General features: G+C 59.4%; 1 protein-coding gene across 1 annotated transcript; it reads right to left on the reverse strand.

Moving 5' to 3' along the window:
• Positions 1-4,132: 4,132 nt before the first annotated feature.
• On the reverse strand, positions 4,133-9,632 carry NOTUM (notum, palmitoleoyl-protein carboxylesterase). The gene is made up of 11 exons (XM_075559477.1): positions 9,294-9,632; positions 8,423-8,475; positions 8,244-8,339; positions 7,754-7,814; positions 7,412-7,470; positions 6,996-7,098; positions 6,279-6,470; positions 6,060-6,160; positions 5,139-5,286; positions 4,851-4,898; positions 4,133-4,713 (listed from the first exon to the last, which is right to left on the reverse strand). The coding sequence occupies exons 1-11, from the start codon at positions 9,608-9,610 to the stop codon at positions 4,407-4,409; spliced, it is 1,485 nt and encodes a 494-aa protein (XP_075415592.1). The 5' UTR covers positions 9,611-9,632; the 3' UTR covers positions 4,133-4,406.
• Positions 9,633-21,902: the final 12,270 nt, after the last annotated feature.

The following is a 21,902-nucleotide window of genomic DNA, read 5'->3' on the forward strand; positions in this document are numbered from 1 at the left end:
ACAGCCTGGGGGTCTGTCCATCCTTGCAAACAAGTTACTGCTGGGGAGGCCTTGGATGCTCGGTCTGAGAACAGATCCACACAAAGCCACCTTTCTCTGCGGTTCCGCTGTGGCTCTGTGACCCCTCTGCTGCCTAAGCTGTCCTCACTACCCAGGTCTGCCAGCTCCCCAAGACCAGACTCCCGCTATGCGGATGCTCTGTGGGGTGGGCTCTTCTGGGAACTGAGGGTAACAACCAGATGTAGGATGGCCTCCAGGTCCCTGAGAGCCAGCTCTTGACCTTGACCGCAGTGCCCCCTGGCCTCTGTTTTCCAGCTTGTGTCAGCTTCTCCCCACAGACACCTGGGCCATCTCCAGGTTAACCCTTTCTCTCCAGGTGTGAGATGAAAAGGAGTAGAGAGCATGCTGATTAGGATGAATTCCCTTGGAAGGAACTTAGACCCAGCCAGGCTCGCTCCCCCGGCGTTTCCTGGCAGGATCGGCAATACCTGGTCACAGTGAGATGCTAACAGACCGGAGGAGACGTGGCCGCCAGAGCATTCTGTGGGGTAGGTGTTCACTCCTGGATGAGACGAAAGACGTGCTGTGCCCCCACTCTGAAGCAGGGCCTTAGCCAGACTCCTGCCTGGAGCCGGTTCTGAGTCATAGGCACCCTCTAGAGGGTTTCAGGGGCTCTGGGTCCTACAGGAGCAGATGGCCTCACATCCCGAGCGGCTGGGGGGTTTGAAATGCTGACCTTGTGGTTAGCAGTTCAGTGCCTAGCTTGCTGTATCACCAGAGCTGCTTGTCCCGGGCCCTTAGCACACTCATGGCCACGCCACCCCCATGTCTTGGCCCCACTACCTGCAACAGAAGGACCCCGCCCAGTTCTGCGTTGCCCACACGTTCCCTAATCAGTTCCGCTGGCTGGCCTTGCAGCCTCCCTGTAATCCAATCCATCTTGCTGGGGGGCCTTCCTCTATTCGCTGTCCAGCGGGAGGGGCCCAGCCTCAGCAAGGTGGCCCTTGTTACCTTTCTTTTTTTTTTTTTTCCTTGTTACTTTTCTTGAGCTGAATGTGAGACTCTCTGATGAGCCTTCTTCAAATGACACCTCCTTCCCCCCTGGGCGTTGATGTTTCTCCAAGGCCCCTGGGGTTTTTGTTTAAGTTTCTTAATTTTCCTGGCACATAATCCACATGCCATAAGACTCGGTTGTTCAGTCACAGCAGGAAGACGTGTACAATCGTCACCAAAACGGACTTCAGAATGCTTCTTTCTTGTACTCCTTGTTATTAGTTGTCTAATAACCCCTCAACCTCCCAGGCCACACCCCTGAGAAACCATTAACCTGGTTCCTGTCTGACCTTGGTCTGGAAGGTGGTAATGTGTCCTAGTTTCCTCCTTTGTCTCCCTGTCACCTGCCCCCAGAGTGAGATGCCAGGCCATGCCAAGCTGGCCTCTCTGCCTGCCTGCTGACCATGCCTGAGAACAGACTAACAGAAGGCCGCATTCACTGGGTGGAACCCCAGGGGCCTGGCCCACAAGTGTCATGTTCATGGGCTCCGAAAGCATCAGGCGCACCGCGCCACGTTGGAGCCAGCGGGCTCACTCCAGGCGGAGAAGCAGCTCTCAGTTGTGAGCTGACATCACTGTCACCAGCACTCAGAAGGTGCCATCTCTCCCTCCTCTTGTTCCCTGCTCGGTCCAGACTGCAGCCCCCTCTCCCACTTCAAGCCCAGGGTCCATGGTCCCATCTCCAGTCCTACTGGATTTCAAGGGGTCCCCTGGGTCCCTCCCCCTTCTCCCTGCTCCCTGGGGACCAGCCTATGGCACCCCTCCCTGGAGGCCCTCCTGTGGCTGACCCACTTGTGGTGGAAACCCAGGCCAGCTGGATTTCTGGCCCACAGCACTCATTTGTTCTCCTCTCCCAGTGATGACGCCGGTATTGTGCAAGCCACTCAGTTCATCCGCTTGACCAGAATGCATGCCCCTGGCAGCTCCTGAACACAGGGCAGGCAATACGTGAGGAGGGCAGTGGGCAACAGGGAGGGAAGCTGCCTATGGGCCTGTTCACGGGGTGAGCATTGGCATCAGGTACTGTGGCTCTTGGGTGAGCTTGGATGTGCTGCAAAGATCTCTGAGATGTGGCTGCCGACTGCTCTGGGAGCGGAGCTGGCTGGCGTAGAGCTGGATGAGATGGGGGAGGGGGGTCTCCTACTCTTTCCCGCCTTTGAGTTTTGTGCACAGGTACGTCTTAGGAGCATTGTTGGCCCAGTCTGTGGTGGCTTTCTGGGATGATGAGGGAGACTGTTCACTGGTTAGCTGTCCACTCTGTCCCACCCCATAGCAACCCATGTGCAACAGAACACTGCCTGGTCCTGCCCGTCCCCACACTGGTCCGTTGAACCCTAGCTGAAGTCAGTGTGCCCATCCCTTCCATCTCAGGCCAGTCTCCCTCACACTTGGTGGTGGGACACGATCGTGACCATCAGACACCACTCACCACAGGCAGATGGAGTGTATCTCCTCAGGCTTGCCAAGAGTCCTGGCCCAGCCCCAGGTCTGTGATCTCTCTGGTGGGGAGAGTGACCTTTGTTACCTCGATGAGCCAGGCAGGACTCACTCCTGTGGGCCAAGGGTGTGTTTTGAGTCAATCTTCTTAGAGACAGCAAAGATCCTAAGTGAGGAAGGAAGCGAGGGGGCAGGTACCTGCGGGGAGATGGCCCAGGAACGAGGCCTTCCCCAGAGCCTGCACACAGAAAGCCTTCCCCCAGGGTTCACCGCTGACCAGTAGGTGACATCTGGTACACGGAGAAAAGAGGGACTTTTGCGAGGCTCTCACCTCGCTCAAATCCACAATCAATGCTCGTGGAAGCAGCAGTCGAAAGGTCAAAGGCCGACTGAATTGGGTACATTTGCTGCACGAGGGCTCTTCCAAGCATGGAGAAGCAGAGATGTAACTTAGGGTCTAAGAGACGCCCGACCCGAGTCGTGCTGTTTCCATTGGCTTCATGGGCACGTGACAATTGGACACTGATTAAGGAAGACTGGAGGAGAATCAATGCATTCGATTGTTGACCAAGAATCTTTTAAGTACCATGGACTGCCAAAGGAACAAGCACCGTCCGAATGCTCCTGAGAGGCCAGGACGCTGAGACTTCGTCTCACTCAGTACTTGAAACATGTTGTCCGGAGGAGAGGCCAGTCCCTGGAGAAGGACCGACCTGGTGCCAGAGAAAAAGAGCAAGACCCTCCAGAGGGAGGGCGGGCGGGCACAGCGGCTGTAACAATGGGCCCCAGCAGAGGAACAGGTGTGAGGGTGACGTCAGATGGGGTGGGGGTTCACGCTGCTGCGTACTGGGTGAGGTCTCTAGGAGCTGGAACTAATTGGAGGGCAATTTAGCAACAACCTCCCTTGAGCGCATAAACGCCTGCCCCTTAAAGACCCCACATGTGGTTCAAACCTTCTGTTACTGCAGTGCCCATCAGCTCAAACACCACTGGATCGTTCACTTCTCATTGCTTAACGAGGAGCCCTGGTGGCGCAGTGGGTCATGCATGCGTCAGGCTGCTAACCGAAAGGTCAGCGGTTCGCAACCACCAGCCCTTTAGCAGGAGACTGCTCCTGGAAAGAGTGCCAGTCCCAGAAACCCATGGGGTATTCACATTGAGTCGCTGCAACTCAGGGGCTGCGAGTAGTGAATGGTAATCACATGTCCTGTGAATCTCACCTAAATCGGTGTGAACTGAGATGAAACAAAACGTGTATGAATTATGGAATGGGCTCTCAAACCCCGCCCCCCAATCCAGGACAAATGCGGGTTTGCCCTTTTGCAGCTCTGCTGGTTCCTTCCAGCGCGCCCAGGAGGCGGCATCATCCACTTTGTGAACACCCTGCTTTAAGCCTTCACCAGTTCACCATGAAACTTGGAGGGAAAAGTCAGCTGAACCACCTGGGGTGGGGGTGGGTGAGGGTGAGGAGGGGGCTGTGGGGTCAAGGGCAGGATTTTCTGCCTTCCTGGACTGCGGGTACCTGCTCGGGAGGATCCGGGCTCCCCTGGGCACTCCCTTCTCCCTAATGCCCTGGGGGTGGAGCCTCAGGGGGGAGGTGGACAGAACACCCTTCAAATAAACACGTCGAGGGGCGAGACTCTTTGGTTTTCTTTTTTTTCATTATTTAAAAAATATATTTTACAAAACAATGTCATTCATCATATATTTCTTGCTTATTTTCCTTTTTAAAATTACAGTAATAAAAAAGTTACTTTATAAAATAATACAAGAAGGCAAGGAGAGGCTGGGGCAGCTGGGAGGGGCCTCTGGGCTGAGGAATCCAGTGCTTCTGGCCCCCCCTCGGTGGGCTAGAGGCTGGGGGAGGCAGTCGGTCAGCAGGGCAGGGCAGGAGTGGATGGCCGGGGGCAGGGCCCTTAGCTCCCACTGCTCAGCATGCCCAGAAGCTTGCTGGGCTCCAGACCCTGCTGCTGGGCCACGCTCTGCACGTCAAAGCCCATGTGCATGAGGAACTGCGTCACGGTCATCTCCTGGCCGGTCAGCTGGTCCCGGATGGTGGGGCACGATGGGTTGCAGTGGGGCCAGGGGCAGCTGTCCACCAGGTGGAAGGGGCAGCCCTTCAGGGGTGCTCGATTGGCCTTATGGCTGTCCTGGAAGCTCCGGTCCCAGCAGTGCAGTGCGCGGGGCAGCGAGATGCCCTTCACCTGGACATCCGTCCAGTGGCTGTAGGCGGAGACCCAGGGTCAAGGGGCAGCCAGATGAGGCGCACAGCACTGGGGGCAAGTGGAGGGGGCCTACAGGCGGGTGAGGGTTCTGGGCAGGGTGAGGTGTTATGGGTACAGTACAGAAAGGTCCCAGACCTGCGGAGGATGATCTCGTGGGAGAGGCAGGCGGGAGCAAAGCTGGCCCTGGTGAGAGAAGCGTTGTGTGGTGTGAGTGCCAAGCCCCCAGCCTTTCCCCAACCCCCACCCCACTCCACCACACCACACCCCACACCACCTGTTCCCACAGCCCACTGGGGTCCAGGCAGTGGGGTAGGGTCCCAGTGCCTGCCCCTCAGGAGGAATGTCATTGGACCCCAATGGGTTGGAGGACCTGGGCCCCCCTCACTAGCACACTGAGGTGTGCACTGGGGTCCCAGAACTCACGCCACATCCTTGAGGGTGTCCCGCAGCTGGCGGCCCAGGTTCTGGATGTACAGCCACTGACCCTCTTGTACCGGCTGCCCAGTGAGGTGCACGTTGTCCACTGTGAGCTGAGCTTCGTCAAATAGCCACTGTACCACGAACACTGGGCCTGCAGGGGCAGCGCTCAGCTAGCTCCGCCAATGGGGGGCTTCCCCCTAAAGCTTGCCTTGGCCAATGCCCTTTTCCACCCCTGGGGGGATCCCCACCTTCTCCCAGCCTTAACCCAGTTGTGACCAAAGGTAGTGATGACATCCATTTCCTGAGCCTTGGCCCCTGGACCATCACCACGTGGGCCCTCCCAACTCCCTGTGACCAGGGAGGGCCATGCGGAAGCCTGGGACAGAACCACCTGATGCTTAAGATTCAGGACGGGACAGACCCACCTGCTCTAAGGTCATCCTGACCACAGGGTGCCTAGCAGGCCTGGTCCCTGAGGACCAAGGGGTCTCCCATGAGATTCAAGCTGAGAACATCCGTCCTGGTGCCCCTTCCTGGTACGGGGCCCAGCTGCCTCCAGTCCAGGTCCAAGCAGTGACCTCTAAGCTTGGCTTTTGGGCATTCAGGGAGGCACGGGGAGCAGAGTGGGGACACCTGCTGCAGCACCATGCCTTCTCCAACCCCAAGTTACAGTGTAAAATAAGGTGGGTGGATGCTCTTATGGTCTGTGTCACCCCTTACTCAATGTGCAGGGGCAAGTAGAACTGCTGCCCTGACTCCCCAGGCCCCTGGGGCCACACTCACAGCACCTACCCCTGTCCTAATTCCTCCCAGGCCCCCTCGCCAGCCCCCTATCCGTGTCCTGAGAGCCCCTCCCACCAGCCCCCAACCACAGTCGCGACACAGTATGGGGTCAACCCTGCCCGCCCCCCCGGCCGCACTCACTGCGCAGTGTGGGGTAAACCTTGTATCCGAAGAAGCAGTGCCACTCCTCGCCCTCCTTGAACTGGTGCCTGCAGCGCTCGGGGACCACACCCTGCCAGTACCTGGGACCACACTTTGGTGTCAGTCTGTGCTGGCCCTCACCACCTGGGCACTGCACAGGAGAACAGACCCCCGGCAGGGTCCCCGGAGGTCCCTCAGCCCCACAGGTGGGGTGGGCACCTGAACCCTCGGCGGATGGCCTCGGTGGGCGCGCAGGTGATGGTGTCCACACAGTCGGTGCGCCGGTACTGCTTGTTGTCCAGGAACCAGCCTGAGTCGGCTAGGCCGCGCACCTGGATGGCGGAGTAGCCCAGCTCCTCCAGCTGCTCGGCCACGCGGTCTACGTTCAGCAGCACGCCTGTGCCCCCAGCACTGTGTGGAAGCCCAGGGAAGGTCAAGTGGCAGAGTGAGTTCCAAGTCCCCGGGCCCCTAGGCCAAGTCCCCACTGGGGCAGAGATCCTGTTCCGGGCCCTCCAGGGTCTCTGCACACCGGTGGGGGTGGGCATAAAGGGGCTCTGTCCATCTCCCTTCCCCGCTTCAGTTTCCTTATCTGAGTGTGAACTCTGTGGCTTAAGGCCACTTTGTCCACTCCCAGACAACTCCCAGTGCTGGGGTGGGTGGAGAGTGGTGCTGGCTAGTGTGGTTCTGGTTTTACCAGGCTCCCAGGCTCAGGAGAAAGTACCTCCCTCTATCCACAGTTCATCAATGACTGCCCCTCTCCCCCACCAAGGAGTGGGCAGTCCATGTGCTCCCCATCCGGCCCCTCTGGAAGTCAGCTCAGCTCCCTGCCCGCCCCCGCCTCCCCAGCTCTCTAACCAGGTTTGGCAAGCCAGGAACCCCTCATTGCCCCAGGCCATGCCCTACTCTCCCCAGCCCTGACCGAAATCCCAGGCTTACCTGCTCCCGGCCAGCAGCAGCACCCGCGCCCCGCTCAGCCCTTTGCCAACCAGCTCTCGCACCACTTCCCGGATGATGAGGGCACCCATAAAAGCATATTCGTCTGCAGAGAAAGTGGGGCTAGTGGGACACAGGGAGGACAGAGAGCAGGGTCTCCCAACCCAGGATGCTGTGAGGAGCAGGTCTGGCTCCAGCTGGGGCCCAAGTAGACTAAAGGAAGGTTGGTCAGGTGCATGGGTACACCCCGGGGGAAGGAGGTCTGCAGGGTCAGGTGAGCAGACTTCCCGTTCTTTGCCCCACCCCACCCCCAGAGTTTGAACAAGTTATGGAGGAAGGGACAGGGACCCCCCCCTGCCATGTCTTTCCTGAAGCCAAGGTGAGAGGGAGAAGGGACAGCAATGCCAGGACTGACTCACTCTTATCAGACTTGGAGGACGCCCCGCTCCACACGTCACTGGAGCAGTAGGGAATAAAGCTGCCACAGACAGAAAGGAGCCCAGATCCTCCTCTACCCGGGCATCCCTCGAGAAGGACTTTCCCCCAAGGAAGGGCCAGCCCCCCTAAGGGCGCCACCCCCAGGCAAGGCCACCTCCAGGGAGGTCTGGACCCCCTAGGACCTGCTCCCCAGGAAGGATCACATACAAGGTAGGAAGGGCTTCAACTAAGCCAACCTCAGGAGGACTGCCGCCCAGAAGCCGCCCTCCAGAAAGAACCCTCCCCAGCTGGACCCCCACCCAGGAGCTCCTCACCCCTCTTACACCATGTTCGCATTCCACCAGTGGGGATTCTCCTCTGGCTGGGAAGACAGGATCCCTGTGCCTGGGGGAGGCCGGAAGGGGAAGGGATGTGCAGAGTGAGGACTGGGGAGGCAGACCCTGGCCTGGGCCCAGCAGAAGGTGGACCATGGTGCCAGCATGAACCAGGTGGCCAGAAGGTGAGAGATGGGGGCACAGACAGGCTTAGTCACTGGTGGGCACACCTGAGTTGGCTTTGGTGACCCCCCCACTGGTCGCGCTGTCCCGGGGAGGGCTCCCCAGGTGAGTGGGGCAAACTCAGTAAGTTCTGAGAAGGGACAAGGCTGGCAGGGGCATTCAGGGTTCTGGAATTTGGGGGCTACAATGAGAGAGGAGCGCTCCTTAAGGTGGTCCCAGGCTGCAGCTGCTGGCTTCCATCCCGGAGGACCCTCCCAGGCGGTGGCGCCGGGTGTCTGCGCCCACTGCGCCCCGCTCACCTGGGTGCCCGGCCCACCTGTGCGAGTGCGCGGCCAATCCTTGGAACTCATGAGGCGCCGCATGGTGTTGTAGCGGGAGTCGCAGTTCTCCCGGTTGAAGCAGTACCAGCCGCCTGCAGGCAGAACCTCCTGCTCAGAGGCCGCCCTTGAGGACCCGGCCAAGGCCCCGCGCACCGGCCCCCGCGCCCGGACCCACCTTCCAGGAAGAGCAGCCACCGGCGACTTCCCTTGGACTCCTTCAGGTAATAGCTGGGGAGGAGGGAGAGGCGCGCGGTCAGGCCAGATGGCAGGGGTGGGGTCGCCGCGTCCCCAGCCCGCTCGGGGAGGAGGGTGCCCGCCACCTGTCGCCGGCAAGCTGGCAGGCGGCGCGGCCACACGAGGGCGACCGCGGCCGGCCGGAGGAGGCGGCGCGGCCATACGCGGTCCCGGGAGGTGGCGCGCGCGGGGCTGGAACGGGCAGCGAGAGGCTGCGGTCGGTGGGAAACCCCCGGGCTCAACGGGGGCGGGACCCACCGGAACCGAGCGCGCAGGCGGCCTGAGGGGCGTTCTGGACACCTCGCTGGAGGCGTGGGGGACATTTGGCGTGCCCCGCAGGCGCAGAGGGGCATAGCAGCCCTGCGTCGAGGACGTCTACCTAATGGCTAGCTCCGTGTCCTGGACGCCTGGCCTCACCCACCTCTCTGTCTCGCACGCTCCTCCGCATCTACCTCGGGGCTGGGGGCGGGGAGGGGGGTGGGCTTGTGCACCCTGGCTCCTCCCGCCGTGCTGAGTCCCCTCCCTGTCCTGACCTTGCAGCTGGGATCCCTGGTGGTCCTGCCCTTCTCCCAGGGCAGTCCCGGGTCAGTGGGGACAGCCCAGCTTCCCCGCCCCCTGTGGACACAGGTATTTCCCCGCCCCAGGGCCACAGGTCACGAGCAATCTGCGCAGAAAGGCTGGCACGGTGGCAGAGGTGTCAGTGTGCGGGCGACCAGAGCTGGGGTCAGCCAGATGCACTCCCGAGGCTAGCATCGCGGGGCGCTGGAGGAGGGAGCCCTTAGGGAGGTTGGGCCGGCGGGCGGGGGTCTTACCCCGCTGGGGTGCCGTCGTTGCAGGTCACCGACGTGTTGAGCAGGAGATGCAGGCGAAGTTCCTCGTTGAGTCGCTGCGCTGAGCAGGGGTATAGCGACTGCGCCAAGCTCTTGACCTGCGCCATGAAGCTGTCCGTGTTGCCCTCCACGGCCGTGAAGTCCAGCGGGAAGCTCTCCACCGGCTGCCCGGCCCCGGGCGCCGACTCAGCTCGCGGCGGGGACGGCTGCTGTCCACGGCGCCGCCAGGCCTTCCTGCCTTCGCCGCCTCCCCAGTGCAGGAGGCTCAGCAGCAGCAGCACGCGCAGCCCTCGGGCCATTGCCGCGGCCACCTGCGGAGAATCGGTGGCGTGAGGGCGGCGGGCCGGGCGCCCCCGCCGGGCCGGGCGCACGGGGCGTCGAGGCTCCTCGGGCCGGCGCCGCTCGGCCGGGGCAGCTGGCTTGGCGCGGCGGGAGGGCAGCGCAGGCTCTGGGCGCGCCGGCTCTGGCCGCGCCAATGAGCGCCGGGGGCCGGGCTGGGCGGTTCGGGGCCGCGGCGGCCCGGGTGCCCGCGCCTTAGAAGTGCCGCCGCCGCCCGGCGCGGCGAGGGGGAGGGGGCCGCGCTCACTGCTTTCTTGGCGGCGGCGTCGCCTTTTCTTCCCAAACCGCAGGCTGCCTGAGGGGCCTGGACTACCCCGTCGCGGCCGCCGGAGGCGCTCCCGGCCGGCTCCGTGGGGGGCAGCGCGGCCCGGCGGCTCCGCGCCCGCGGCCAGCCGGCGCCGCCGCCCCCGCGCCCACTCCGGCAGCCCCGAGGGCTTTTCCGCCCCGAGAGCCCGCAGCGGACCGGGCCCGACGGCCGAGAGCGCAAGGCGGCCGCGCTCACCTGGAGCCGCGGGGTCGCCACCGCCCTCCCCCCAGCCGCCTGCGGGGAGTCCTGGAACCCAGTCACCCCTGGGCGGCCCCCTCTGCCCCGCAAGGCCCCGGAGCCCGCGCTCACCGCGGCGGACCCGCACCGTCTCCGCGGAGCTCCTCCTGCGCCACCCCGCTGGTGCGTCCTGCTGGCTCTGCTGCGTTCCCCCTCTGGCGCTGGCGCGGAGCCGCCCGGGAGTTTTATCCAGCGGGGGCCCGGGATCAAAGCGGCGGCGGACACAGGGCTCCGCGCCCGCCGAGGGGCCCGCAGCAGTGGCGCCTGGGCCTCCGGAGGAGCGGACAGGTGCGGCGCGAGCCCCAGCGCCCTTGGCGACCTGCGGCAGAGACCGGGCGACGGGGCTGGCGCCGCGGTGGTGTCTCCTTGGTCCGCTCCGGGGTGGGCAGAGGAGGAGGGAGCCACAACTTACCGAATTCCTCCGGCCACTGGCTTGTATGTTGCGTCAGACCCCCAAGAACCGCTTGGTTTGGGCTGTGTCACGTCTGAGGACCGCCGAGCTTTCTGCCCCATCACCTAGCCTCCGGGCGCCTCCTGTCCCCAACCTAGGCTGGGGTCACTGGGGACAGCGTGGATTCTTCCTGGAAACCCACGTGGGGGACGCAGTTGTGCGATCAGGGAACTTATACCCCATCTTGGGGGAGGGGGGAGGGGGCAGGAAAGAAGCGCTGCATTCCTCTGCTCTGGATGGCAAGATGCTCTACTCCACCGCATGGGATCTTCCCTAATTTACGTGCCTTCACTTAGAGGGGGTAGGCATTCCCCCCATTGTAGGGGCAAGAACTGGCCTTGCCTTTGGAGCAGGGGTGGGGGGAGCAGGGGGGGGAGCAGCAGCGGTGAGCAGGCTGTCTTCTGTGGACTGGCTCCACCCACACCTGCAACACCGCGGGTTGCAAGGCTACAGCAGTCAGGAGCTCTACCTGGTCTCCCCACGTAGGCAGTGACCTGGGCTACCCTTCTCCCCAGCCCTGAGGCTGGAAACGGAATGAGCCCAAGGGAGGGGGTCCTCACATTCCCTTCCCCACAAGCACCAGGCCACTCTGCCCAGGCCCTGACAGCACCTGGGAGAGACCCAGCAGCTCTGAGGGTGTCCTGGGGAGGACTCCCCTCACCAGGTCAGGTGTCCAGAGTGGGTCTGACCTGGGAGCCTCAGACGGCAGGACTGCTCTGCTGACAGTGGACGTGAGCTCTAAGAACCGCCTTGCTAGCCCTCCATTGTTGGTCAGCTCAAAACCCTGCTTGGTGCTGGCCAGAGGCAGGCACCAGGGGCATAGTCCGTTCCCTCATGCCCACCACCACCACTGCCACCCACCTCCACCCCTCACCCTGTGGTCTTGGCTCCCACATGCAAGCGGACCACCTGTTAGAATGTTCTAGGGCAACTTGACATTGAGTGAAACTTCCACTGGTTCCCGCACCTTGCCCTGGGGTACATTCCACTCGGCCACCCTGCGTGTGTAGGGACTGCACTGTGCTCCGAGGGCTGTCTGGGAACAATTCGCCAGGCCTTTCTTCCGAAGTGCCCTGGGAAACTCTGATCTCCAACACTCCACCCTACTCCAGGGACAGGGCTGCCGCAGGCTCAGGGACCGCTGCTCTGGGCAGGCGCCACTGGGTGGAGCTTCGAGCAGGCTGGCTCGGAGCCACTTCCTGGCGGGCGATCTGGGCCAGCCCCTGACCTCCCCATTACGTCTTGTTTCTAGAGGTCCCATTAGCGGGGCGCCCTGCGCATGAGAGTACTCAGCACAGTGCGGCGCTATAGGTAGCCCGCGGCCAGCGGAATTCCAGGGCAGAAGGAGGGCACCCTTTCCGGGCAGGCGCTTGACCTGCATGCTGAACCCAGAGGAGTACCTGTTTGGGTTTATTCGACACGTGAGGCTGCAGTCCTTTCTCTGAACTTCCCTGTTCCCCAGATCTTCTCAGTTCCCCTGCATGGCGCTGTGGGCCCCAAGCAGGGGAACAGGGTCCCCGAGGATCCTGAGCTTTCTCATCAGTGTGTCCACTTGGCCCCGACAGGCTGTCACTGCTCCCTGCTCCCTCATGACCCTCCTAACCCCAACTCAGGGAGTCTGGGGGATTTCTAGGAAAGATGGGAGTTGGGGTGTGCAGTCCCAATCCCTGGCTGGGAACCTCAGCCAAGGGGGCGGCAGGCAGAACCCTGATTCTCACAGCAGGCCCAGCTCAGCAGACAGGAGACATCAGCAGAGACACAGGGTTGGTGTCCAGCTGTGCCCAGGGAACCTAGCCTGCTGTCCCTCTGTCAATGGTCAACTCACGGCCCTGTGTGGACTGGTCAGAGGCAGGCACCTCGTGCATAGTCCAATCCCTGAAGTTTCCCGGCTTTTATCTGACCGAATGGCAGATGCACGGATCTTGTTGGATCTTGTCCCCCTCTCTACAGCACTGACCCCTGGACCATTACAGTCCACGGGTCCCCAGAGCTGCAACTGCTGCTGTGCTTGTAGCCAGGGTGAGTGCCCTCAGCTTTCCTTGCCCCCCACCCATGTCAGTGGCAGGTGCTCCTGGCTGAGCCTAGCTGCAAGGGAGCCAGGGAAAGCACAGATGTGGAGCCAGCTTGCCTTCCAAGAGGGGTATCCCAGCCCCAAGGCCAGCCCATTGTCCCCCCCCCATGGAGGAAACAACCTGCTCCCCTGGGAATGAGACTCAGAGGAGGTGCATGGACATTAGAGTTGAGTCCGTATCTAGCCAGGTTCTGGCCCTGGGGGTGGACCTGGAGGAGGGGGAGGAAGACACGGTGGGGGTGGGCATCTGGCTGGTGACCTGGTCACAGAACTTGGCAGGATTGGCTGTCCCTCTCTGCATACAAACTGCCTTCTGGGACACCCCCCCCCCCCCCCCGAAGACCCTCAGCCCAGTACTACCCAGCATCAGCCAGGGCTGCTCTGCTCCAGCTGCAGCCGGCTGGGCTGTCTGGGGCCCAGCTGCAGCCAGCTGACCTCAGCAGCCCGCCCCACACAGCCACCTGGGCGGTTGGTCCCATACCCTGCTGCTGGCCTCTGGGGTCCAAACAGGCAGTAAGTTGGCAGCCACCCCTCCCTCCAGTGGCTTATTCCCTATGCGGGAGCCTCCGGGAGTGCTCTTTTTCCCTGACTCCAGCTTAGGGGGGCTATGGGCTGTGGGTCAGTGCAGAGTGTGGGTCCTGGCCCCACTCTCTCATCCGGGGACTCCAGCACTCTTGTGAGGATAACTGGGACTCAGCCTGCAGCTCTCAGGACACCTATCTTCCTGGCCTGGAGGAAAAGGCCCCCTATCCTAGGTCTCCAAGCTCAGGGTGCTGAGTGCCCCAAGTCCAGAGGCCTGCATCTGGGTGTCCCCTTGTCTCCCCATGTGGTGGACCTCCTACTCCAGCCCCTGACCCCAGGGGCCTGGGACCCCAGCAGTTATTCGGCAGCCCAGCCCGCCAGCTCAGCCTCCCAGGGCAGGATACCATTGCCAGTGGCCCCCCGACTGGCCTGGCCTAGCCTAGCCTAACAGGCTCATATGAGTGACCGGCTTGACTGAGGGGTGAGGGGAGCTCCTGCTCAGCTGAAGGGTCATGGGCTCCTCTCAGCTCCCTAAGTCCTAATGAGCTGCAGGCCACGGTCCGGCTGGTCCCCATCTCTCACAGCCTGCCAGTCCCACCCCTCTGCTCTGACTGCCACTGGCGAGGGCCTGAGGCCATGTGACCCAAGCTTGCTTTCCCCCCCTCCACCCTGTGATCTGCACGTGGCTGGGGGAGGTGGCTGCCATCCCTCAGATCTGCCACTGGGACGCCTCTAGCCCCAAGACTTCAAAGGGGCCGCAAGGAGTGTGTGCTTTGGGGGGGAGTTCTTAAAGGGCCACACCACCTCTAATTCAAAGCAGAGACTGGGACAGCTGTCAGGCGGCTGCTGGGGGGCCGGGACCACATGGCCCCCACCAGGCTTTGCTCCTCTTGGACCCTGGAGACACAAGGGCAGGTGAGACAGCAGAACCAGGACTTGCTGTGTGGCCCTCTGGCCAGCTCGCTGGATTGGACTGTGGAGTGAGTAACCGTACTGGTTACTGGACACAGGGAAGACTGAGACTGGACACAGCCAGGGCCCTGGTTACCGGGTGTGTGTGGGGCTGACCTAAAACTCCGGTCTTTTTAACAAACAGGTCCCCAGGCTTTTTTGGCCTACTGCACACTTCAGAAAAAAAACAAAACATCAACACAGTGCCGCCCTGGCACTGGGATCTGTATGTCCTAGCCCGGCCCCAGGACAGTCTGGGGTCTCCCTGTGCAGCCCGTGCCCCACCCCTCTGCTCCCAGAGAGAGCTCTGGACCTCCGAGACCCACAGGGCTGTTCTAGCCTACGGTTGCTGTGAGTTTTGTTTCCTTTTTAATTCTATTGTCCAGCACCGCGCCCCCTCCTGGGGTGGGGTGGGGTGGGGGGAGTACCACCCACTTTGGGAAACACTGATTTAACGGGATAAGGGACATGATTTCTCTAACCTGTGTGGGAGCAGGGAGGCCTGGTGCAGACATGTACCAGACTGGTGTGTGGGGGGGAGGGGGAGGGGTGTTCCTGAGGGGACAACAAACACTGATTCGCCAAGTATATAAAGCTCCTACTGTGGGCTACCTGTCATCCTGGTATCTATATGTGTGCCAGGGATGTATATGTGTGTTGGGGAGGAAAGCAGGAGCACAAAACAAACCCAAACTAGTTGTCATCCAGTTGATTGGACTCCTGGCTTCCAGCTGGGCCCGTGGGAGGCAGGGGTGTTTGAGGTCCAGGGCTGAGGGCTGTGGCAGCACCAGAAGGCGGCGTGTAGCACAATGTGTTTCTGTGAGCCACCAAGGACCCTGCTTCCCACACACCCTGCTGAGAGAAGTCCCCTGACCAGTGACACTTGGTACTTTCCGGAAGAGTTTTGTGGATGGGCTGGTCCTATGACATGATGCATGCCTCTGTGGGGCTGAGAGCTCTGGGCTTACAGACTGACAGCCCTCTGTCAGTCTGAACTCAGTGCTGTGCTCTTTCCGGCAGCTCAGAGACAGATCAAAGTGTCTGGGAGCCTCCTCACCCCTAGGAAGCTACCTGCCAAAGTCGCCAACACACTCAGTCCAGATGAGTCAGACTGTCTCATGACCAGGACTCTGCTGACCATCACGGTAACCACGACCCCCGGCCTCTGTCCAATGAATGCTGCATGCGACTTGGCCCTTCCCCCCAGGGGCCCACCCCACCCCATTCCAATCCAACATCTTCGTTTTGTTTTCTTTCAGCTATCTCAATGAGGGCAGTTCCCACTGTCCAATCTGACGTCTATAAAATAGGGACCACTCACAGCCACCCAGCCCATGGCGACCCTGGTGACCTGGACTCCCACCACCATCACAGCTGTCTCCACAGACATCCTGATCACTCCACCCTAGCAGGACAAGTTCCCTCACCCTCCAGGGACCGCCTTTTGTGGGGTACGAGGTAGACCTGGTGCGTCCACTAGGCTGATTGTGGGCTGTCGTGAAACCCAAGCTTCAGCAACCCCCCAACTAAGGGTCACTCACGTCTTCTCCTCGCCTCTCCAGCTGAGATGGGGAGTGAAGAACCACAGACACAGCCGGCCCAGCCCCCTGTGTCTCCCACATCACCACACCCATTCCACACCTGCCTGCCAGGTTTCTGTTCCTCCACAGGAGGAAAGCTCAGCAGGTTTATAGGAGGGCAGCGTACCTCTTCCCAGGCCACCATTCCCACTGCACCTTTTGGACCTTGCTGAGACTGGAGTCTAGTTATAGGTCTGGAAGCAACGGTGGGAGGGGAGGCTGCTCCCTGGGAGCACAGCAGTATCTGCCTGCTCACGGTGGTATTTTGTTCATTAACATTGCCACCTCATTGCCACCTCATTAACCAGCCCTCTTGACTAATAGCGGCAGGCAGACTTAGCGGTTCTCAAAGACTTGAGGCTCAATCATACTTAACGGTCAATTTAGAAAGCTTATTCTTACAATTGTGTTTCTCGAGAATCATCATCGCAGGTCTGGTACCAGATGTGTTAGGGTGGGTTCTCCAGAGAAGCAAAACCAGTGATGTGCGTGTGTGCGTGTAGATTGATAGATGATAGATATTTTATATCAAGAAAATGGCTTACTTACACTGTTGTAGGAGCAGGCACGTGCTGTGAGTCTCCACTGGCTAGAAGCTGCAGATGAAGCCCAGTCACCAAGTCAGAGGGCAGACTGATGATAGCCCCTGGGATCTGCAGGCTGGTGGGTGAAGTCTAAAGTACCAGAGGCCGATGAGCCAAGTGCAGGATCCAGAGCAAGCAAAAGCCAGCTTTTCCACCGAGTCCTTATATAGGATGTAGACCACACCCCTCAGGAAGCTTCATTTAATTGCATCAGGGCAATGGCCTTTTTTTCCATTTCTTTTTTTTAAGATAGTGTGTTAGTCTTCACCCAAGTTAACACCTATCAACCCTCTAGTCCAGGCGTCCTCAAATTACGGCCCGCGGGCCACTTGCGGCCCGCCGAGAACATTTATCTGGCCTGCCGGGTGATTTTGCTCCGTTTGTTTTTTTACTTCAAAATAAGAGATGTGCAGTGTGCATAGGAATTTGTTCATAATTTTTTAAAACTATAGTCTGGCCCTCCAACTGTCTGAACTGGCCCCTTGTTTAAAAAGTTTGAGGACCCCTGTTCCAGTCTATTACTTCCCCACCCCACCCCACTTACTCTCCCACCCCTGCTAGCAATCACATTTTGTTTCTTCTGGTATGAAAACCTTTTCTTATTTTTTCCCCCCAGATACATGATCTCAGTCAACATTTGCCCTTTTGTGAGAGACTAAGGTCACGCAGCATAACCTCACGTGTGTGAAGCTCACACTGAGGGCAGGACGCGGAGGACTGTATTCCCTGACTTAGAACAGAGGGAATCTGGAAAGCTGGGATTCCACAGTAGGAAAGCCTCCACTTTGGTAAGTTAGATGTAAAGTCCAAGTACATGATCCTGCTTTAAAGATCATTCCCTGGATTCTCCCCTAACAGCTGTGCTGCCTTAAAGTGAGCACATGGTGGATTCTCTCCCCCTGTAGAAGCAGACATCTTTGTCTCTCTTCCCAACCCCCCTCTTACCTTCCCCCAAGGCAGGTATTAGGTCTGCCCACCTGTGAGCTCAGGGACCTTGATGTAGACACCCCCGACCCCGGCTGCACGTAACTGAGTATGCACGTCTCATGGCTCCCTGTAGATGTCCCAAGACAGTGCCGGCTCTCGCTGTCCTCTCCCAGCTCCGCGGGGCCCACCAAGAGGTGCTGAGTTGAGTGTGCCACCATAAAATGAGGTTGACGCCTTTATTCCTATCTTTCTCGTCCTCCATGACGTTACTGTCATCTTCCTGTGTCGTCGCCGTCCGTGTCTTTGGGCTCTTCCGCGGTTGGAGGCTGGTTCCTCCGACAGCCACCCAGGTGTTTGGCAGTTCCATCGTCACTCTCTATGGGCCACTGTGAGCGCTCACGGACCAGGGTTCCTTTACCCCTCCTCCCACGCTGGGTGCTAGGTTGTTTCCCTCTCCATGCACAAGTGGAGTACTGAACATGGGGTACTGAGATCCCTGCCGTGTCCCTCATTTCTGGAGGGCACGTGCCACGCAGCACAATCGCCGGATCCTACAGTGTTTCTATCTCCAGCCATGCCACTCTCCCCAGAGGTTGCAGGTTTTCACAGTCCCACCAGCGGCTGTGTAAGAGGGTTCCGATCTCGCCGCATCCCCTCCAACATTTGTTGTTTTCTGCTTTTCTTTTAAACATTTTATTAGGGGCTCATACAACTCTCATCACAATCCACACATATACATACATCAATTGTATAAAGCACATCCGCACATTCCCTGCCCCAATCATTCTCAAAGCATTTGCTCTCCACTTAAGCCCTTTGCATCAGGTCCTCTTATTTTTTCCCCCTCCCTCCCCGCATTTTCTGCTTTTCAAAGCATTGCTATGGGGCCGGGCCTGGGTGACCTCTCCCCTGGGCGCCCTGAAACAAGCAGGATCCGTGTTTCTTTTTGTTTGTTTGTTTGTTTTTCAGGATCTGTTTTCTATCCACATAAGAACAACGTATGGAGGTGAGGCCAGTGCTCTGTGCTGAGGGACAGAAGAGGGTGGACAGCGTGGAGACGAACATCAGGAAATCGAGGCAATGTGGCTCCTTGCTGGAGATCCCGAGCAGGCCGGAGACTCAGGGGCAGAGCTCTTGTCTTCTCCTGGCCGTGGGCACCGAGCAGAGCCAGCTTCCGAGGGCATCCTCAGCTGAGGGCAGCAAGGTGGTTAATCTGCCCACCCTCAAATCCCCTTCCAACCCCAAACATCAGAATACAGCCCTGTGGTTTCCAGGGCTGCCACTCTTGACAGGATAGAAAGCCCCTCTTTCCATTGATCTGTCTGTTCTTCGGCTCCAGGAGACAGGTGGGGCTTTCTATTCCTGTCAGCAGGGATGGTCTCGGAAACCCAGGGGCAGTTGGACCCTGTCCCACAGTCGCCGGGAGTCGGCAGTGAGCTGGGTGGTGGTGGTGTTCTTTGGCTGGAAATGGAGGGACTGGAGGGAGAACTGCCGGATCCTCTTGGGAGTGCTTTCAGTCCATGAAAATGGGTACAAAGGTGGGTCTTTCTGTAAATGCAAAGTGGTACTGGGTGAACGTTAACAAGGAGGGGGACACCTGTAGAACACAGGGCCTCGTGGACTCCAGATGCAGTGGAGCCACGGAGGCTGGATGAATGCCCGGCATGATTGCCCCGAGATGATCTTCAAGTCTTAAACCAAAAACATCCCCTGGAGGCTTCCTTAAACCAAACCATCGTTTAGCTTAACCAGTCAGGAATGTCTGCCATGAGCGCCATGCTCAATTTAGGCGCTCGCCGACCACAGCTCGAAAGATCCGATCAGAAGCTTAGGGGGCAGTGAGTTTATGTCCATGGGGCGGGGGGCAGAGAGAGTAAGTTGGAATAAGGGGGGTGAGAAGGCTACGCAACTCGAAAGATTTGGTCTGAGCTTAGAGGGCAGTGAGTTTATGTTCACGGGGGTGGAGCGAGTTGGAAAGCGGTGAGGATGATGGTATACCGCTTGAAGGTCGCTGAACTGCCCGTGGAGAGACAGTGGGTGTGGGGCGTGTGGGGCTCCGTGCGGCACTCAACAGCAACAAAGACCCACATCAAATCAAAGCGGAAGAGAAGCAGAGAGAACCTTTCTCCAGACTGCTCTCAGGGAGGGGACAGCTGGCCAATGTGTGCTGGACACAAAAGGGGGTCTCGGTCAGTATGAGGGAGGTGCTTAGGAATTCCAGGGGGACTTGGGAGAGGCTGGGTGGGGGTATACGGGGAGAAGGAGCCTGGTGACCTAGGGAGGTGGGCCAAAGCCAGGGGCTTTAAAAAAAGAGTGTGGATTTTAACACACATGGCCCAACCCGTCAGAGCAGTAGTGACAGCATCCCTGTCAGCCAAACCAGGGGTCTGTTTATACCCACGTCTGTGCAGGGCCTTGACGGACCTTGGAATGTCCCCAAGGGGTCTGCTCTGAACGCTGCTGTGCACCAGGCCCACCAGAGCAGGTCTGAGGTGACAGGAGTGGGAGATCGTTCAGAGGGGGCAAGCTGGTGTGTGTATGGGACAGGCTTAGTGAATCCCCAAATCCATGTCTTCCAGGAACCTCAGACTGTGACCCTGCTTGGAAATAGGGTCTTAGCAGCTGTCGTTAAGAGGCAGGTTGAATTAGAGCAGGCCCTGATCTGATGAGTGGTATCCTTCGAGCAAGAGACTAGCCTGAGAGGGTCGGGAGTGACGGGGCCACAAGGCTGGGAATGCTCCCAGGAGCCGCCAGAGCCTGAGCGATCCAGACGGCTCTGCCCTGGGGCCACAGCCCTGTGGACAGCCTGGTTTCTGGTCTCCAATCTCTCTCCGGTTTCCAGGTCATTCCACTGTGACACCGGGTTATGGTCTCACAGGAACCGTGTGTGCAGCAGAACAAAACGCATCCTGAGCCTGGGCCTGAGGCGTCCTCACAGTGGTCACGTTGGAGGCCATTGCAGTCACGTCAGCAGTGTCATCAGTCCCTCTCCGGGAGCGTCTTCCTCTTTTCCTGGACCTTCTACTTTACCTGCTGCAGCGTTTGACTTAAGCCAAAGGAAGGGAAATCAGATTCCACGTTAGTCTGGCCCAAGGCTGGCTGTTCAGAGGCTGACATCAGACCTTCTGGCCCGCCCCATCCCCGCCCCCCAGCTTCAATCTTCCCACCCATCCTGCCACCAACTAAAATCCCCATGATGCTTTCTCTACTTCTCAGATGGATTAGAGGCCACCCAAGCCCACAGGCAAGACTCCATATTAGAGGGTTTACTGAGGACTTCAGCAGGTGACAAAAGCTCAGCCTGCAATTATGTAACAGGAAAGCCTCTCTCAGCAAGGCTCACAGCAGGGACAGTATCTGGTTTATGGCCTCTGCACAACCTGAAGTCAGCCTCTTCCCTCCTCTGTAGTTTTAGAAAGCTCTTTTAGGGCTGCCAATAAATGCCCAGAGGGCACCCCACCCCACCCTAGCCGGCTTCAGCCAGAAGATGCTCAACTTGAGCTCCTTGAGTCAGCAAACTTACTCCCTCCCACCCCAAGTAACAGCTTGTAGCCCCTCCTCCCCCATCTCCTAGCAAGCCTCTTGGCAAGAGCCCTGAGCTTTCCTAGCTCCGGGAGGTGTGACTCTCCTGGACCCCAGCAAGGATGCCCTGGTGGTGGGCTGTGACATTTGTGGCGGGGAAGACTCAAGAGACCCAGGATCATGCAGTACCCCTCAAACAAGGCTTCCAGAGGCCGCGAGAGTGACGGGTGGGGCAGGAGGCCATCCATGTGCCAAGGGCACACTCAGGCTTCCCGGTTTTTCCTACATAGAGGAGCAGGTGCCTGTGTCTGTGCATTTATAGGGGTGTGTGTGTGTGTGCATCACCTGTACAAAGGTCTGACAAAGGAGGCAGGTGTGGTGCAGTCAGCAGGGAGCACCTTGGAACCCAGGTCTGAAGGATGTACTACAGAAGAGTGCTTACCTTGCTCACCGGTGTTCAGCCTGACGGGTTCCCATGCAGTGACTCCTAAGGAAACACTGAGGGTTGAACCGTGGTATTAGTGCAGAATATCTGCCAAAAGTGCAAACAGATGTTCTAAAACTGATTGTGGTGAGAAGTACAACTCTTCTCCACGCTGAATTATTGGATTGTGTGATATGTGAATTATATGCAAAACTGCTGGAGCAAGTCTTGGAAGGGCAGCGAGAATGTTCTTTAGAGGCAAGGATGGTGAGACTCTGCCTCACTGGCTTTGGACGTGTTGTCAGGAGGGACCAGTCCCTGGAGAAGGATGTCATCCTTGGTGAAGTGGAGGGGCGGCACGGAGAGGAGGCCCTGGACAAGGTGGACACAGTGGCTGCCACAGTGGGCTCCCACAGAACAATTGTGAGGATGGCACAGGGCCCCAGGGTGCTTCATTCTGTGGTCGCGATGAGAAGGGGCTCAATGGCACCTCACAACAGCTATAACAAAGGTCGAAGGTAACCCAGGCCGGGGGGGCGGTATCTGGGGAGACAAGTGGGCCAGCAGGCATAGTCATGGGGGTGATGGGAGGACCACCGGTCTGAGGCTAAACAGGGTTCCTGATCAGGGTCAGTGGGGTAGGCCCCACAAGCAGCCAGGTCTGGGCCTCCTGAGC

Source organism: Tenrec ecaudatus, chromosome 10, assembly GCF_050624435.1.
Source record: "Tenrec ecaudatus isolate mTenEca1 chromosome 10, mTenEca1.hap1, whole genome shotgun sequence".
Classification (NCBI taxonomy): domain Eukaryota; kingdom Metazoa; phylum Chordata; class Mammalia; order Afrosoricida; family Tenrecidae; genus Tenrec; species Tenrec ecaudatus.